Consider the following 19,401-nt stretch of genomic DNA (forward strand, 5'->3'; position numbering starts at 1 on the left):
TGCTGTAGAAGGAATTACCTGGTTAGGTAGCCCATGTAGGAGAGAGAAAATTCTGATCCTACACCTCCACTACCTTGCAGGATATCTTGGGAGAAGAAAAGGCTATAGAGTAAACCTTACATAAATCCAGGGTGGAGTCCCTAAGGCGGTTGGATGGCGCCTTGTACGCCTCCTTCCAGCAACTTCTGCAGCCAAGCTGGTGCCAAATGTATTGCCCTGCTTTCCCTTGGACCACATCAGTGAAGCTGTCGAGAGGGGTGTCTTGTAATCTGGGCAGCCCTGGACCTCCATACACCCTGCCCAGGCTTGTGCCCCGGAAAGGTCACTTCCATGCTGCTATTACAGTAGTTTGACTTCACCCCCGGGGGCGCACGCCATTGTCTCTTGAGACAGACGGATGCCAACAACAGCTCCCATCAACCCTGACCATCAACCATGCTGGCTGGAGCTGATGATTATTGGAGTCCCACAACATCTGGAGGGTCACAGCTTCCCTTTCTATGGCTCCTGTGCTGCCCACTTCTGGCCAAAAATAAATCTCTTCTGCTTGGAGAGGCAACTGGGTGTCCTGAGCTAATACCCATTTCCATTTGGCACATCAAGTTTGCTGCTGGTTTGTGCTCTTTTCCTGCCTGTGCACACACTTTGAGCATGGGAGGAATTGCTGCAAGATCTTTCCCCCCTCCCAGTTTCCAGGGCTGTGAGCCAGGACCAAGGGGACGGCAGGAGGAAGCATCAAGCCGAGAGTGGCTATTTCTCTCTAGAGCGACGCAAGTCCGAGCCGAGCCGGGCCCCTTCCCCTCCCCGTGCGGGCCGTGGCGCTTTGCCTGCCCGTGGTGATGCCTCTGGCCCCAGCAGGTGGCCTGCTTCCTCCATCAGCTCCGCTGACTCGGACCAGAGCTGGCGCACGAGCGGCAGCAGCGAGGGTCGCCACGGCCTGATGAAGCAGGAGTACAGCATGCTGGCTGACTTGCCCAAGGTGAAGCGGCTGGACCACCGGCAAGCTTTTGAAAAAGAGCGCAGCCGCACCAGAAGTCCTGGCCGGGCGGAGGTGGAACGGATCTTTGGCCACGAGCGCAGGTGAGGAAATGGGGCAGCCCTGGGAGATTCGCGCCTTGTCTTTTTGTGTGGAGCTGGTCTCCTGAAACAAGCACCACTGCCCTGGCAGTAGGGCTAAGGCAGAGTCAGTGGGCCAGCAGAACCAATCCAGTTTTTTCAGAAGGGCACCTGCACATCTCTGACCTGGCTACCACCCTGACGTACCCAGCAATGGGGCAAGTTCCTGTTCCTCTGTCCCAGCTCCTGCTAGCCTAGCAGTTCGAAAGCATGCCAGTGCAAGTAGATAAATAGGTACCACTGTGTTGGGAAGCTAAACGGTATTTCCGTGCGCTCTGGTTTCCATCACAGTGTTCCGTTGCACCAGAAGCGGTTTAGTCATGCTGGCCATATGACCTGGAAAGCTGTCTGTGGACAAACACCGGCTCCCTCGGCCTGAAAGTGAGATGAGCGCCACACCCCATAGTTGCCTTTGACTGGACTTAGCAGTCCAGGGGTCCTTTACCTTTACATATATTTTTTTACCCAGCTAAGCCTCAACAATGCCAGTGTGAGGAAGGTAACACCACCCTCCAAGATCCGATAACGGGCCCAAAGTCCCTTGTCATGTGCTTTTTTTGAAGGCCAGCTGTTAATTCAGCACCTCGTAACTATCTGTTCTCCCCCACCGCCACCTTTCCCCCTTTTCTGATGTTTAGGAAGTCGGAGACGCTGGGGGCATTCCAAGCCCTGGAAGAGGGACTCTTGGAGCGACTGGATAGTAAGACCCTGAAGCTGGCAAAGGAAGGGCGATTAGTCAGGAGGCAATCAAGCCCCAGTCTGCGCAGAGATGTGAGTGGCTAATCCGTAGTGAGGAATGGCAGTGTGGTGCTAAGGGGGAGGAGAATGGGGCCTGCTTAAACTGTATTCTCTCTTGGCCTTTATTTTCCTCATTTTGTTTCCATGTATTTACAACACTCCTCCTCAAAGGGCAAAGCTCTTGCTTTCTAATCTTTACTCCAGAGCAGGCACCCCCAACCTTCGGCCCTCCAGATGTTTTGGACTACAATTCCCATCATCCCTGACCACTGGTCCTGTTAGCTAGGGATCATGGGAGTTGTAGGTCAAAACATCTGGAGGGCCTCAGGTTGGGGATGCCTGCTGAAGAGAATGAGGCTGTTCAGGTCCACCCAGGGTACCGTCTTAACAGAAGACTGCGCCACCTCAGAAGGTGCACTGGTTTGAGAGTTGACTACCTTGTTGCATTGTGCCTCCTTTGCTGCCCCCTCCTGGCACACAATTAACCAGCTTCCCTTTCCCTCAATTGGCAGCCTCTGGCCGCACCAGATCCTCAAAGCCAGTATTGGGGAATCTGGGGGTCAGCCAGATGTTTTTGGGCTCCACCCTCCCGCATCAGAGATTGTAGAATTATAGAGTTGGAAGGGACCTCAAGGGTCATTTAATGCAGGAATCCTACCCACAGCCGTCCCTGGGTAGGCTCAAACCACCAACCTTCTAGCTAACAGCCAACTGCACTGACCCATTGCACCACTGGGAGACATCATCACTGACCATGGGCTCATGTTGGCCAGAGCTGATGGGAAGCTGAATTCCAGCCATTTCTGGAAGGATGCCAGTTCTCCATCCCTACTCAAAGCCGCTTGAACCTTTTCTGCTCCCTCCTAGCACCACTAGTATGTGTCTCTGTGTGTTTGTGGACCATTTTGACGTGCATTGCCAGCCAAGCCGAAAATCAGGATGGCTGAGCTTCGAAGCTTCTGCCTCGAGCCTTTCTTGCATCCTTAGATTGGGGAAGGGATCACCACACTGATATTCAGATGTTCCCCGCCCATCTCTGCCATATCTGCGTTGGAAGGAAGTCTGGCCACTCATTGCGTTTGCCAAAGGGTGGCAGCGGTACAGCTGGGTGACCAAAATTGCTGCAGACTGCTTGTACTTCCCTACTACCTTTTGCTATTTGTGTCTGCCAGTGCCACAGTCCCAGTTTCTGTGGGGTTCCCCTCTCCTTTTGTGGTGCTAGGCATGCACATGCATGCGTAGTCTTTTAAAATACTAGCACTATACATAAATGGGAGGCAGCGCGGCTGTTCAGTTTGTACAGTTGTACCTTGGATCTCAAACGCCTTGGCTCCCGAACGATCAAAACGCAGAAGTGAGTGTTCCAGTTTTCGAACGATTTTTGGAAGCTGAACATCCGGGCGCGGCTTCTGTGGCTTCTGATTGGCTGCTGCAGCTTCCTGCAGCCAATCAGAAGCCACGCTTTTGTTTCTGAATGTTTTGGAAGTCAAACAGACTTCTGGAACGGATTCTGTTCGACTTCCAAGGTACAACTGTATTTCCACCTAGTGATCCTTTAAAAAAGGGAAAGAATATGATGAAGGGGTACAGAGCACAGGTGATATGCCTGGGATCAGAAGTCATCAGCTGGGGACAGCCTGTTGGACAAGTTAGTCCAATGCTGACCAGTTTGGCCTGTGCCATGTTTGCTTTCTGTGGATTATCAACACATTCTGCATGTTTTGCAATTCTTTACCAGTGTCAAGTCCAGCATCCTCACTGACTTGGCTTTCTTTATGACAAGTAAACACACACCCTAGTTCCCAGCCTCTGCTACTACGAAGAAGGCTTGTGTTGCCAATGGCTAGTGAAATTTCTGAGGCTGTAAGAAAGGGGCTGAGTGGTGTTTATTTAAGATCATTTCTATGTGCCTTATTGTATAAAATACCTCAAGTGGTTTAAAGCAAACCAAAAGACCACAAATATTACAAAAAATATGCAATAAAAGCATCAGTACAAACTACCAAGGACAGCAATTTAAAAAGTACAGAGATGCAATCAAGCCTTGTAACATCCAGAAGACAGTTTTAACAACTGGGGAAAGCTTGTGGGTAAGAAGGCAGGTCTTCAAAAGATGCCTAAAGCAATTTGTGGTCAGTAATGATAGAGGTGGCAGCATAGCTATGTAGCGTTAACCTCTGGCAGCTGTTTGGGTGTTTGGATCCAAAGAAGGCCAAGCATCCTGAACTTTGGGGGCATCTCCAGGAAGCTGGTCTTAAAGTGGCTTGCATGGCTGCTTACACAACAAATTAATGCCAAACTATGGAAAAGAAATCACCAATCTTGCTTAATTTCCCTAACGTATACAGCAGGGGTGGAAAACCTTTCCCAGCCCAAGGGCTGAGTTTTCTTTTTCACATACCCAGGTTGCACACATGCATGCACACCTTGAAATGGCAGCTCCCAACTTTGATGCCTTCCTAGCCCCATTGAGAACCATTGGGAACAGCTGATGGATGGATGAAAAGAGGAAGGAGCACTTTGATCTTTTATGAGGCTTCCTGGGTACTGGTGATAAGCTCCATCCCGCAGGCCAGTGCAAGTCCCAATTTGGCCCACAAGGATGTTTTCCCCAAACCATTCCCACCTGCCCCGCATCTGAAGTCTCGTGTGACATCTGATGTGAGGGGCCTGAGGAAATGGGGAGCTCAGTCACGCAGCCAATCCCTGCAGAAAGCAGTCTTGGCATTGACACCCGTCAGCTGGTAGGTGGTGGCTTCAAGCCTGTTGATCAGCAGCACTTTGAAGCACCTGGTTAGCTGTTTGCAAACCCTACATGGTGCTTTGAAGTCCCAGCAATCGTTGATGTTGTTCTGACGTCAGGTGATTGACAGGTGAGCGGCCCTGCCTACCTCTCACTTTCTGCCTGTGGGGGACCACTGTCCAGATCAGGTTCCCCATCTGTGCACTGGGCAATTGGTGATACTTTTCTGCAGTTGGGCTTTATTTTCCAAGCACTGCCTGGATGCAAATGGCTCTGTTACTTGGTTACTTCAGGCATTGAAATAAAAATAGGTCTAATGCTGTGTGGTGTTAGGCCGAAAGATCACAGTAGCCCAGGAAGGAGGTGGCGTTCAAGCCCAGTTGGTCTTGAGCATAAGTAAGACTGACTCTCTCATGGTGTGGGATGAAGTGATGCATTACAGATACACACACACACACACACACACACACACACACACACACACTCTTTTCAGGTTTATACATTTCACTGATACTACAATCATTTTGACATTTCAGAACTTGACTTCCTTCTCCCTTTTTCTGCGGTTCCTTAAATTTATTTTAAATACCTTCTGCAAATCCAAATTAACTTAATTTGCTCGTTTATTCATCTACTTTAAATATATACTCTTATGAAACTGCAGGTTATTACAATAATCCTGCCAACATTCTTATCTGTTCAAAATTTATCTGTAAATATTCAATAAACCATTTCCATTCTTTTATATATAAAAAAGTTTGTTATCTTGATTTCTTATTCTTCTGGTAAGTTCCGCCATTCCTGCATATTCCATAAGTTTTTGTATCCAGTCTTCCTTTGCTGGGACATCTACTGTTTTCCATTTTGGGGCAAGTAACATTCTTGCCGCTGTAGTAGCATACATGAATAAGTTTCTATACAGTTTAGGTAGTTCTGTCCCTATAATTCCCGAAAGAAGTGATGCGTTTTGGACACAGTTGAAGCAGCAGCAGCTGATTTAATTTAGTCTGCTTCCACACTGTCAGTCAGGGGAGACAGTTATTGAGTTGGAGAAAAAGATGGATGCGATCCAAGGCAATTTTAAGTCCCAACATACGACCAGAGTGTTAGCCTTTTGCTCTCACAAGGCTACTTATTTCCTTCTTATTTTTCAGGTTAGCAAAAGACTTCCCTGGGAGCCAGAGCAGCCCAGCAGGAGCAGAGGAGGCCCCCAGCGCCTAGGGAGACCAGAGCAGCGCCCTGAGCGAAGCAGCAGGAGCCAAGGGGAGCCCAGTCGCTCTGGGAGCTCCCCTCAGCGCCTGGAGAGAGACAGCAGGAGCAGGGCCGTGTCTCCACACTTGGTGGTCCCTCAGCAGCCGGCGGAGCGGCGGAAATGGGCGGACCCTGTGCCCCATCCGAAAGGTGACAGGGACAGGGCTCCTCTCCGCAGTCCCACGAGTCACGGGAAGCCAACGGGTGACGGGAGGAAAAGCCAACCGCAGCTCTCGCACAGCTCTGGGAAAAGCACGGAGACCAAGTGGAAAAGCTGCCTGGGCGCCGTGAGCACAGCCCACTCCAGGAGGAGCTTGGACAAGGGTCAAGCGAGGCAGCTGGAGAGGTACAAGGAGAGTGACCGGAAGGCACGGGGCAAGCCTTTGCTCCCCTTTGACACGGGCGAGCACCCGAGGAAGGAGCCGAGAGACTACCGGGGAGCTGTGTGCGATTTCAGCCCGGGGAGGGCCATGGCAGGCCGAGGGCAGACCCTGAGTCCACCGAGGCCCAGGGAAGATAGCCGAGGGGCTCAAGGGGAGGCTAGGCAGTCTCTCGGCCCAGGGAGAGATGCAGGGATTGGTTTGAAAAACCGTGGGGAGGTTGGGGGTCTGTTTAGTCCTGGGGGTGGCCAAAGAGAGACCAGGCGCTCCCTGAGCCCGGGGAGCTGCAGAGAAAGTGGCCGGCATAGCTCTGGGGAGGTCAGGCGGTCTCCCAGTCCTGGGCGGCTGGCAGAAAGTAGCCGCGCATATCCACAGCAGGCGAGGTGTTGCGCTGTGAGCAAGCAGCATACAGAGGGCAGTTGGAAAAGCCCAAGGGAGGCCTGTAGCAGGACCCTACGGACAAGTCTAGACACTGACTGGCCGGGCGAAGAAGAGCCGGTCAACCCTTTTGATCCCAGGAGACAGGACAACTGGGAGGATAGCAGCACATCCCTGTGCCTCGCCAGCCTGCCGGTGGCTGAGCTGAAGAGGGCTGGCCCAGGAGACCCCTCTTGCCCCGCAAGGCTGGAGGCTAGCCCAAAGAGCCATGAAGGGTCCTTGTGCCACGTGCATCCAATGCAGCTCTTGGAGAGAGACTGGATGAGCCAAGGAGAATGTCCTCATTCGGCAAAGCCTGGGCAGCAGCAGCAGCAATTGGAGGGTCACTGGAGAAATCAAGGGAGTCCAATGGAACAGGTAGAGGATGAACGTACGAATCGGGGAAAGTGTCCAAGTCCTGCAAGGCCAGAGAGTCAGCCGGAGAGTGACCGGAGCAACAAAGAGAAGCTCTTGTATCAGGTAAGAAGGTGACCATATAGCACAGTGGTAGAGCATCTGCTTAGCATGCAGAAGGTCACAGGTTCAATCCCCAGCATCTCCCTGGCATCAGTATGCTCATATATCAGCCACCTTCAAATGTTAAATACTGCTTGCAAAGGAGCACCCACCAACTCTTACACTTCTCCCATCCTTTAGTCAGGATTGCTTGCTCTTTGTCCTCTGGACTAAACGGAGACTAAATTTGTTGCGCCTAATATTCAAAACTTGGGTCACGAAGGTTTCCTCATAATGGCATACAACAAATCAAGTTGCACAAGGAATGGAGTGTTTATCTGGTCTTTAATCAGTTTCTCTCCCACCTTTTTGTCCAAGGACACTTGAGGCTGCTAACAATATGGTAAAAACAGCATGAAAATTCATCAGCATTTTAGTGTAATTTTCTCCTAGTAGACACATATTTATACGCAGTTTTGACCCAGTGTACATATTTTTGCAAGCATTTTCCCCTAACATGATGCATTTGTATTTTATTTTCATGAATATATTCATTTCCATGCACACTTTCCCCCTAATGCATGCTCCTCTTGTGCAAGGTCTTTGGTGTTGCAAACCTGGTTTGCATTAAACCAGTGTTCCCCATTTTGCCCCAAAAGGAAAGCTTGGGTTTAATGTTGGCAACTAACCAGGATATTAAACTGGGATTGAGAGTTAATGAAAGCATGATCCAGGATAGATACACATGCCATGAAATGGCTGGCTCAGGGTTCCAAAAGATGTGTTAATATGAACACCTGAGAGCTATGGGGAAGGAAGATCAGCCGGGACAGAATTAATCTGTACTCAGTTCCTACAGAGCATGCAGCCAGCCATCCTTGGCGTTCAGCCCACTTTAAATGGGAACATTCCATCTGTCCTGGGATAGGGAAGTGATTAATAATAATCGCTCCTCTCACTGGTACGCTGCACTTTAAAAAAGATAAAAAAGTTTATTTTACACTACCTACCCGCAGTTGAGGAATGCTTTTGCGGATTAACAGTTAAACAGATGCTACCCACTTATTTGGATGGCAGGCACTGTCATATCCCTGTAAGAAACAGATTGTGTGTCCTTTGGAAAGAGTTGCATGGGGATAGACCACCGTATGCCTATCCTAGAAAGCGAAACTGTTATCTTGTGTCACAATGTGGTGGGTGTCCAATACAGGAGATAGTAATTAACTTGTTATCTGATGAAAATGAGTATATATAGAATCATAGAGTTGGAATAGACCACAAGGGCCATCGAGTCCAACCCCCTGCCAAGCAGGAAACACCCTCAGAGCACTCCTGACATATGGTTGTCAAGCCTCTGCTTAAAGACCTCCAAAGTAGGAGACTCCACCACACTCCTTGGCAGCAAATTCCACTGTCGAACAGCTCTTACTGTCAGGAAGTTCTTCCTAATGTTTAGGTGGAATCTTCTTTCTTGTAGTTTGGATCCATTGCTCCGTGTCCGCTTCTCTGGAGCAGCAGAAAACAACCTTTCTCCCTCCCACTGTTTGCAATTTCAACAAAGAAATCTCAAACCGAATGTCAGTGGTTTGTAAAGGTTACATGTTAACTTGAGCAAGCTAAGTCTTAAGAGTAACCCCTGGAAGATTTATGGGTGATTTTAATATATTTATTCATGTTTTATGTCTGTGCTAATAGGCATTTTACTGTATTTGCAGTGACGTATGGCTGCAAGCAATAAATATTTATTGGGCTAAAAGCTAAGCAGGATATTAAAGCAGGATTAGATTTAATCTAAATATACTTGCATATACTTAAATACATTTAAACTGTATAGTTGAAGGAGCACCTTTCTCCATCTGTCTCTCACATGCAACTCATGAGGGAGGGACTCTTCTCGCAGTAACATCACTGTGGGTGGCGAGGAGGGTGTGACCGCGAGACGGGGCTTTCTTCATAGTGGCACCCTGTCTCAGGAACTCCCTCTCAGGTGAAATCCATTCCCTTTTCCAACTGTGTTCAGACAGAACATTTTATTTGCCCAGTCCTTTGGAAAGGGGTAGATACACGGAGGCACTGTCGTTTTAATAACTGTCAGTTTTGCCAGAAGTATAGTTTTTTTCAGATTCTACATTGTTAAGCGCCCTGTGGACACTTTCAGAAGGAAGGGCAGATGTAAACCAAAGGAAATAATACCCTGGTTAGTTAGTTAATCTTTTAAACCTGGGTTCTATTCTGTGTCTGAAATGGGGAAGTAAGGTTTAATGCAAACCAGGATCATAGCTCTGAAGGCAGTACATTAAGGCAGGAGAACATAGCCCTGATGTTCATTTCTGGGCTCCAAGAAGCTATTGTTCATAAAGGTCAATAGTTTATGAAATGGAAGGATTTCAATTTAGCTGTGTCCATGAGATGTGGACATTAAACCAGAGAAGCCATGATGAATGTCCAAAATGGGCCACCGTAATGTATGCTGGTAATACAGGCAAGGATCAATAGAGCAGTGGATATTATCTCTGTAAGGCTGTAGTTTGGTGGTAGGACGGCAGGCTTGGCCTCATGTTCAGTCCCTGGTTTCTTCAGTTAAGGAATGTTTGGTCACAGTTCTAGGACAGTAGCAGCAGGGGCGTCACAAGCGGGATGCGATCTGCCCCGGGTGCCATGCCTAGGGGTGTGTGTGACAAAATCCCCCCTGGGCATGGCAGCACTGGCACCCCCATTGGGCAGATTTTCACAATTGGCCCAACTGTCTTTGCAAAAATCTGACCGCTGATCGTGCAAATACGCCCGATGGCTGCCGGGGAAAGCGAACACTGCCCGCCGGTGGGGGTGGGGGGCGCAGCCTGGGAGGCTCCTGCCGCCAGATCATCCCCAGCAAAGCTCCGCCACTGAGTGGAAGCAATGATATCCTGGGGAAATGGATTTGAGACCTATCTAGGTAACATTAGAAGCAGCCTTATATGAGCTCAACATTTGTCTACTCTGTCTGGCAGCGGCTGTTAGGCAGGGATCCTTCCCACTGCTTGCTGCCTGATTCCTCAACCTGTGCAGCGGCACGTACCTTTTATACAATGCCCCCCCACCCTCCTGAACAAGCCTCTGCTCGAAATGCAGCTGAAATGGAATGATATGTGTCTACCTGTACGCCTTGGGCAAGCCTAGCACCTGCATCTCATCTCTTTTCCAGACATTGCCTCTCTGCTGCTGAGCATGCAACACACCTTAATTGTAAGAGCAGTAAAGCAAATAGCCCAAGAGTTCAATTAATTCCTATTCAGAGGTGAATTGAGTGAAGTATCCCAAGGCCACAGTGCCTTTGGCAAAGGCCCAGGCTAGAAACATTTCTCACCATGTGCTCAGACTATATTCATCATCACAAGGTGGGTGATATTTGTAGAGACATTTGAGGCATCTGCACAAATATACAATTCATAAGCAAGGCCTGCAAGAAAATGTGGTAGCATAGATTGCTGCTGTTCAGGAGTTCAGCTATTCTGTTCCATTTCTTCTTTTCCCCCTGTTCATTTCCCTACCCCAAAACATCCAAGAATTTGGTGTCCTCCATTGGATTGTTTGGCGTGTGTGGGCTCCCACCCCCTGGGTATTTTTCTCAAAATATTTTTGTACTTCTGCAAACCTTGGCCTTCTCCCATGCCTGTTGATACCTCCCTATGTGGTGCTGTTTTGGCTACACAAGAAACAGCACCTCACACCCTGAACGCTGGGAACAGAGTGATGTTAAATACAGGCACCCAGCTAATGGCTCCTGATATTTGCTTTGAATGCATGTGCATTATGCTAGGTGACCCGTAAAAATGCAAAAGGAAAAAAATTATGCATGCTTCTAGAAGGGTGTTCACACAATGGCATCAGCATCAAAATGCCAGCCTCTATCCCCACTTCCCCATTTAAGTCCAAACTTACCCTTTCTGAGCGAAATAGATTACATTAGACACAAAACAAAACCTGTTGCCAATGCCCTATTTGGGATAGCTGAATGGCCTGTCTGCAATATTAAACCCCCTGTCTGAAAGCCCCCTGTCAAGGTGAGCTGTGTAACTTAAGCTTAAGAAGGAGCAGGACAATAATTTGCTACGACAGATGTATTCCTGAGTAAGACAGACAGATGGGAGGCAGAGGCAGTCGCTTAACACCTTGGATATAGTGTACAGGTGATAGCTAGCCTATCTTGCTTTCTCTGGAGGTGTGCATTCTTGATGTCTTTTTTCTCCTGCATCCTTTCGGAATCTACTGAAACAAGATCAGCCAAAAAATGACTTCATTTCAGTGGCTTCTTGATCCAAGTGAAACTCTTTAAAAATGTAGAGGTTTTTTACTACTAGGATGTAAAGTAATCAGGTAACTGTCTCCCAGTTGTTTCCTTTTGCTCCACAACCTGTTTAAAGCTACAGTCTTATACACACTTAACTGAGAGGAAGCTCCATAGAATTCAGTGGAACTAACTTCTGGGGGTACAAGCATAGGATTATGTGTTAATTCTGCTCTAGAGTGGCCTTGACCTTACAGCTGACAGCTTGCTCCTATGCTGGATTACTTAACTGGCTTTAGAGATGGCAAACTTTACATAGGCTGCAAGAACAATATTTGGGGATCCTTGATGCTTAGCAAGATGAGGTTGGTTTTATAGTGCTTTGGCTTACTCTTATAGCATGGGCTACAAAATGAATGAGACAAAATGTAAACATGAGCCACAAAATGGTAAAAGTGACATAAAACAGTCAATATTCAAATTGTATCTAAAAAGTTCAGAAAAATAAAAAGGGCACTAAAATAAAGTAGGTGCCAGGCAAACTTCTCTAGGGAGAGCGTTCCATAACTGGGGCACCACCACTAAGAAGGTCCTCGACTCCACTGAATATGTGATTGTACTGCAGGGGTGAAGAACCTTTTTGGTGTAGGGGACCAAAGTTGACAGGTAGTTGGGACAACCCATCTGCCGATCAGCTGATGTCCTCTGTCTGACAGCTGGGTCGTCCAGCCCACCGGTCAGAAATCTGCTGCCCAGTGCTTCCCAGGTGCCCAGCACCTAACTTGCTTGTTAGTCACTTAGGTACCACAGCACAAGGGGTTTTGCTGCACCGAATGGTTTGCATTAAAGCTACTGCCAAAACAGAGGTGGAAGCCTCATTTTTAGCAGAAATTTAAATGGCAATTGATTGGTACTATTGGAGCAAGGTGCACTTCCCCTATGCATCAGTCGTGCCTTGCTCCAGCAAATGAACAATTGGGCACTGATTTTAAGCTTCTGATAGATTGTTCTTTTGTAGCCATGTCATTTTGTCTGGTGTGGGCAGTTGAGTGTGGTTTAGGGGAAACAGCCTTACAGGCCAAATGGGTGGATCAAATCTTGCCTGAGGGCTGGAGGTTCCCCACTCCTGTTGTACTGTTAGGTGCATACAGTGATAGGGTCCTTTAAGTAACTTTGACCCAGGTCAAACCCATGCTACGTTACCCTTGGAATAGGATTGATATTCTTTTTCAAGGCTCAGGAAACTCCCACACTGCCTTCTTAACACAATGTATAGTTTATAAGTGATGTTATAAAATACAGTGGTACCTCATGTTACAGACGCTTCAGGTTACAGACTCCGCTAACCCAGAAATAGTACTTTGGGTTAAGAACTTTGCTTCAGGATAAGGACAGAAATTGTGCTCTGGTGGCGCGGCGGCAGCAGGAGGCCCCATTAGCTAAAGTGGTGCTTCAGCTTAAGAACAGTTTCAGGTTAAGAACAGACCTCCAGAACGAATTAAGTTCTTAACCCGAGGTACCACTGTATGGGCAAGAAAAATAAATTTCTGAGAGAGGTTCCCCATCATTGCTGATACACACACATGCAAAGTGAGCTTGCTACTGGCTGGTCTTCAGCTTGTTGCAAGGGCAGAGGGCTGCTTCATGCCCCGAAAGCTTCAGTGCCCTGGTTCTCCAGGGAAGCAGATGGCAATGCGAAGCCATTCACCTCCAGCAGGAATTGGCCCTGAGATCTCTGAATGCTGGTTTAACGCATTGAATTACTGAATACTGGAGCCGGGTATCTGTGTTCAGTTATAGCTTGCTATTGTGCTGCTACTCACTTATGCAACCAGAGATGTGATAGGAATCATAACAGATGAGGCGGTGGGTGTGTGGCAACTCCCTAGTGCTTGCCGCAGGTGAACGGGACCTTCCTTCAAATGCAGGACGGCACAGCTAAGACAGTGTGAAGTTCAGCTGTTAGATTGAATTTCAGTTGAGCATGATTGGAAAGGAGAATCACCTGCTTACATGATACACTCCAGGCTGAACTGCAGGCATGAGAGCCTGGTTTGTAAAGGACTGTGGGAGAAAGAAGGAAAGGCAACTTGCTAACCTTGTAATATTCAGAGGGCTTGTAGGCAAAGCAAAGGAGAGTCTTCTTCCGTCTGTCCCCAGTGCTGTATGCTGGAATAAACACAGCTGGCAGATATAACCAACCAAACACTCCAAAGCGCCTAACATAATTGCAGATCTCTATAATAATAAGGATAACAGAGAAGAAACATTGGAAGGTATGTTCTGTGCAGTTCCTACTCCTTATATTTACAAATTCTTTATGGCATTCCTAACATTCTCTCAGTGGTATGAGTCTTGCTGTGAGGCAGGCTTCCCTAAGATGGTTCAAGCAGGGGGAGGCATGTGTGTCTCTATGTGCACGCACTCTATTTGAATGTGAGTTTTTACGGGCCAAATTGTTCTGTGCCCTTGTGTGCATCTGTGCAGTGGAGGTAGACAATTTTCTAGTGCTTGGAGTAGGCAAGGGAGCTACTATGTACTGGTCAATATTAGTTTCTTTTTTGGTTACTGCGTTTTGTGGACTTCATGGGGGTCCTTTTCGACCTTAAATGTCTTTGTATGTTGAGGTGTGCGTGTGTGAATTGCCAGCAAAGGAACTTGAACCTTGATTGTTTTAAGTGGCATTAACTTTAATTTTAGGAACTTCATGGAAACAAAATTCATATGTGAGCTGTTACCATTCAGTAGCATTCTGATTTCTGAGTCCAATATGTGTGTAATTGTTAGATCTCTGGTGTAAGGGAAAGCTGAACATTTTTATTCTGACTGAATATTTATGAGTAACCACACTCAGATGACCTGTCTATTGAGCATTCGCTGTGATTTGCTTGCACTGTGTTCGTACATTTCCCCATTAATAATTAGTTCATCCCACATTTTTCAGTGCATTTCACAGTCACTTTCCTGTTTCACTGTGTTTCTTTTTTTAAAGTGGATTTTTTATACTAGGAAGACAAAGAGTATTGACCTAAATTTCCAGGTATTTGCTATGATCCTCCTGCAAAAATATTGACAGTTTAGAGGTGACCATGCAGCTCAGAAGTAAGCCCCATTGATTTTAACCTGGTGTTAAAATACAGCCAATGTGCTTGTTTGCTTTATAGCTTGGGGGCACTAGGATCATCAGACTGCCACTTGTGCAAGGAAAAAGTTGCCAGTTAAACCATCGTGAAATCCACTTAAACATCACCTCCTCTCAATTCCCCATCTTTCTGTTGCCCCCTCAGCCCCACTGCTTCTTACTGCGATGCTGGGGCGTCTTTACACAAGTTGAACATTCGGAAGCCAGGAATGCAGAGGTGCAAGGCCTCCGCAGTAGGTCAAACGGGCTCCTTTCCTTTCTGTAAATTGCAACCAGATGCCGGTCCCCAACCCCCAATTCCAGCGTTGGGAAAAAGCACGAAGAAACTAGCAGAACTTTAAGGCTCAGATCTTGTCCTCTGCAGCTTTGCTCGAATTATAACCAGGGTGGGGTGCAAAATATTGTGGCTTTGCATAAATGGTGCGGTAGCTTTGTCCAGCCTGCCGGCAACCAGACAGCACTCCCCCCCCCCCCCAGCCACCATCAACGGCTTGCCACTGACCCTTGGCAGCGCTGCCTGGCACGCTCTCTCTGTCCTCTGGCAAGGCAAAGGGGACTCACGGGCGCCTCTCTTAACATTTAGCCTGTATCTCTCTTTTTTCCATTATTATGGCTGAAGCCTTGCCCCTCCGCTTCCTCATTGGCGCTTCTCTCTCTCTCTCTCTCTCTCTCTCTCTCTCTCTCTTTGCATTCGGGCAGCCGGGCTCCGCCCCCGCCTCCTCCTCCTCGCCTGCTCATTGGCTGCCCGCGACTTGCGCTCTGCAAAAGTTGCAAATTTGATCTCCTCCCATTGGCTAGGAAGGGTCCTCCCAGGAAGTTTTAAAGAAAGAGAGAGGAAAAAAAGTTTATTCTGGGCGGATAGAAGAGGTTGGGAGCGCGGAGAGCGGAGGGAGAGAAAGGGGGAGGGTGGGGAAATGGACATCGAGGCTGCCGCCGCTACTGCTTGGAGGTGATTTCGATTTTGCCTTGCTTGGTTTTGAAAAGTAACCAGCGAACTTCTCTAACCGCTTTGAGCGCAGCCGGCAGCATGACGGTGAGTTGCCACTTTCTGGCTTGGTTTCCTTCCACCGTATTCGTGCAGTTGTTTCTGTTAAGGGGTTGGAGGGCAAGGACAGGTAGGCAGCTACTCCTCGGCCACAAGATCCGGATTCCTGCTTGGCGCGGGGCGGGTGGGGGGGGCTTCCTCTTGCGGCAGAAGAGGGGTGCTGGATTCCGTGCCAGTCTGCCGCCCCTTTTTTCCGCCCACCCTCCCATTCGTAAAGGTTTCCGGGCTAGACCTCCATCACACCCCCGGAGCTAACGTGCCCCTTCCTAGGCCCAGTTTCCTCAACGCTGCTGTTGTGCCGAGGCTGGCAGGATTCACACGTTCGAACACGGGCGTGGAGGACGAAGTGTTGCCGTGTTCCAGGGCCGTTAGAGACTATAGAGAGAGCACGATACATTTTAATTTTTTTTAAGATCACCTTCCGCTTGGCTAGGCGCGTGCCAGTTCCGAGTTCAAAACAGGGCGACTGCGGAAAGAGTTCTGTGTTAACGGGAAAGCCAGCATACATAGGTCTCCATTTTTATTTTAATATTATATATTCTCTCCGTTCCAAAAAGCGGGGTTAGGAAGCAAGCGATCTTCCTCGATGGACTCTGTTCCCACCCCTAAAATCGCCCTTGGAGCAGGCGTGTATGTAACCAGGAAGAACTGCTGTCTCTGCGGCCGGGTTAGGGAAATGTTTCCCTGTCCGAGGAGGGATCGTTGCCTCTGGGAAGCTGCTTCCCGTCCTGGCCTTCGGAGGTGCTCCAGGAGCCAGTTTGCACAACTGCAGTCCTTCCTCCAGCCCCTTTCCTCCCCCACCCTGGCCTCCTGGGAGTGGGTGGGTGTGCTGCAATCATGGAATGGATTCACTCTCTGTTTTGGACATGATCATTATGCTGTTTTTGGAAAAGCCCCGATTATTTCCCTTGTTTTGGCCTGTGTCTTTTTGCTTTCTTTTGCAATGTCAGAAAACATTACAAAGCAGCCAAAGGATTTAGAAAGCTCTGGGGCTGCCTCACCTTTTGGCCTTCCTGTTCTCTTCTAACTCTCCTATCTCTTCCTCCCTGCTTCTCCTCCTGCAAAGGTTTTTTAAGGGTCCAGTCCCCATCTCCATGGCTCATTGCAGACAGTGTCACAGAATCACAGAGTTTGAAGGGATCATGAGGGTCATCTAGGCCAACCACCTGCAATGCAGGAATCTTTTGCCTAACATGGGGCTTGAACCCACAACCCTGAGAATGAGTTTCCTATTCTACCTGAGTGAGCATTTAATGGGATTGCTGATCACAACTGGGACAGATAAGTGTGGTGTGCGTTCCTGATGGGGAGAGCAAGAAGTCATGGCTGCTTCTTGCAAATGTTGGCTATAGGTCGCTACATAGCTCACTTTCTGTTCTTGTACAGCAGGTGTGGAGAATATCTCTGGCCCTCCAGATGTTGCTGAACTACAATTCCCATCACCCTTGGCCATGCCAGCTCGGGCTGATGGGAGTTGTGGTCCGTGTTAGAAATGCAGCTATATAAAATCTGATTGCCAAACAGCACCTTAAACTTGGATTACAGTTGCCACAATGGAATGCCTAGGTGCTTTTTTGCAATTGAGTTTATTATTAATAATAATAATTCTATTTCTATATTGCTTTATATTTTAAAGAACAAATCTCACAGCACTTTACTACACATTAAAACATCAGATAAAACAATCCAGAATAAAACAAATTTAAGCTTTCAGGAAAATAGTTCAGGTCCTTCTCTAAGTGGCCTTTTGCTTTCCCCAGTCGCCAACCTGGCGTCCAGAAGATCTCCGTGTGGTCGCAATTGGACTTGCACCAGCCGCAAAATGCACCTGGTGCCTGGCTAATTTCTAACACTGGATGCAGTTCAGCAACAGCTGGAGAGCCAAAGGTTCCCTGGCTCTGTTGGGGACCAATGTCCACCAACCGGACATGGCTGAGCAGCTATAAACATTCCACCCCGCAATGCCTCCAGCCAGAATTTCCAATGATTAGGGGATGATGGAAATTATCATCCAGCAACATCTGGGGACCCAAGGATGAGGAAGGCTGCTGCTTTTGCTGCCAGCCCTGGTCTAATGGGAGATTTGTCAGGAGACTCCTACGTGAAAACTCCTGAAATCAAGAGGAGGCAAAAATGAATGAGCACATTGGCTCCTTTCCCTTCCTCTCTCCACCTCTGTAGCCATTGGCATTGTAGTTTGTGTGTGGAAAAAAGGCCCGGTGCAAATGAGGTGTATGTGTGTATGTGATGGCAATTAGCTATGGCTGGCTGCGTGGGGAACGGAGGCATCATGCCTGCGTGCACATCTATATTAGGGGAAGGCAATGACCCACAGCTCTGAGCTCGGCGGTGAGTTCTCTTGGCCTGTGCTTCCTACAGCCTCACAACATCCTGCAGCCCTTCCTATCCTTCCTGGAGACACCGCTCCTTTTCCTCTCCCTCCACACCCTCTGGCACCCAAACCAAGCATAATTGCTAATGGAGTGGGAGAGGAAGAAACTGACATGTGAAAATGCTCTTCCCCCTGTTTGAGGCCTGAAGGGTAGAATTGTAATAACTTCCTCCCCCCTTAACCCTTTTGCCTAACAGTGGCATAAATCCTAACCAAGCTCGCCCTGTTTGTTTTGCGTCCCCCCTGCCTTTTGTTGGGGGAGGCTGGGGAGGGGAGGGAGTGGGTGTCTTTGGTCGATAGCCAAGCCTAGCAGAAAGGGAGCTGTTTTTAATCTCTAGGAGGGTTGGATTCCATCTCATCAGATACGCAAGACTGAAGTAGGCACCGCCACCCATTTTCCTCTGCCGGCGTGGTCTTGTTCCCAGTTCAGCATCTATTGGGTGCCTCCTCCTCCAGATCATTTCATGGCGCTTTGTTATCTGATTAACCTTCTCACTGCTTTTCCGAGCATAGAACATGGTTAACTAGATAGACTCACCCCAGGACAAATCTGGGCAGAAAGGAGATTGTAATCGGTGCTCATGTAAGGATTGGTTGGAAAGACGTGCCTCCTGATCCTCAGAGTTTCACCAAAAAGGGTGAGAAGGCAGAAGTTTAACAGGCGCATACCTAGAGCAATATTTATAGAAATACACGGAGAACCAGTCAGCTGTAGCTTTTGCCCATGTAGGGTATGTTGAGAATGTAATGAGCATTCGGCTCATTCTTTGTGCTCATGGCAATTGGAAACATCTGATCCATGTATTGTATTGAGCCATACTCTGCCCTTTTGTCCTGCTGGGCAAACTCTGGTTTGCAATGGGCTGCAAAGCCAAACGTATTTGGGATCCTGATTCAAACCATCGTCTACCCAGTGAGATGAAACACCAAACTACGGCTTGCTGCAAAGCAAAGTTTGGCTGCCTCTAAGTGCCATAGATCAGGGGAAAAGAGAACTTATGAGGACAGGGTTGATGAGACCAAACCATGGTTTAGTGATATGTCTGAACAAGCCCAGAGTAAAGTAGCTTTTATCATGACCCATCTGAGGCTACTCAGATCATGCCTCTCCATTCTCTCCCCACCGTCCTAAACTGGATTGGGGAGGCCTATAATGGCCCATGTGGCTTCGCAGGGGGGCATTGGGTAGTGATGTACCACCTCCTTTAATTGTCTGCTCTCCACACATTCTCTAGAGCTAGGCTGTTCCAGCAGTTCCCAAGGAGCAAAGCTTTCAGGTTAGGGCAGGGGTCTGCAACCCGCGGCTCCGGAGCCACATGTGGCTCTTTTACACTTTTGCTGCGGCTCCAGGGTGGATACTAGCGAGGGGAGGAGGCGCATTGTGCGCCCCGACACTCCCCACTGTGGTGGGCGCTGTACTGGCTGTGACATCGCATGGGGGCGGTGCGTGCGTT

The 19,401-nt window shown here is 48.4% G+C and overlaps 1 protein-coding gene across 2 annotated transcripts in view; it reads left to right on the forward strand.

Moving 5' to 3' along the window:
- Positions 1-19,401, forward strand: part of TRIOBP (TRIO and F-actin binding protein) — a 62,285-nt gene that overhangs the window by 13,209 nt on the left and 29,675 nt on the right. For both annotated transcript variants that reach the window (XM_083462282.1, XM_083462283.1), the window contains exons 6-8: positions 690-1,080; positions 1,755-1,887; positions 5,752-7,125. In XM_083462282.1, coding sequence (XP_083318408.1) covers positions 690-1,080; positions 1,755-1,887; positions 5,752-7,125 — 1,898 coding nt within the window. The remainder of the gene's footprint in view (positions 1-689; positions 1,081-1,754; positions 1,888-5,751; positions 7,126-19,401) is intronic.

Source organism: Podarcis liolepis (genome assembly GCF_965112155.1).
Source record: "Podarcis liolepis genome assembly, chromosome: 10".
NCBI classification, from domain to species: Eukaryota; Metazoa; Chordata; class Lepidosauria; order Squamata; family Lacertidae; genus Podarcis; species Podarcis liolepis.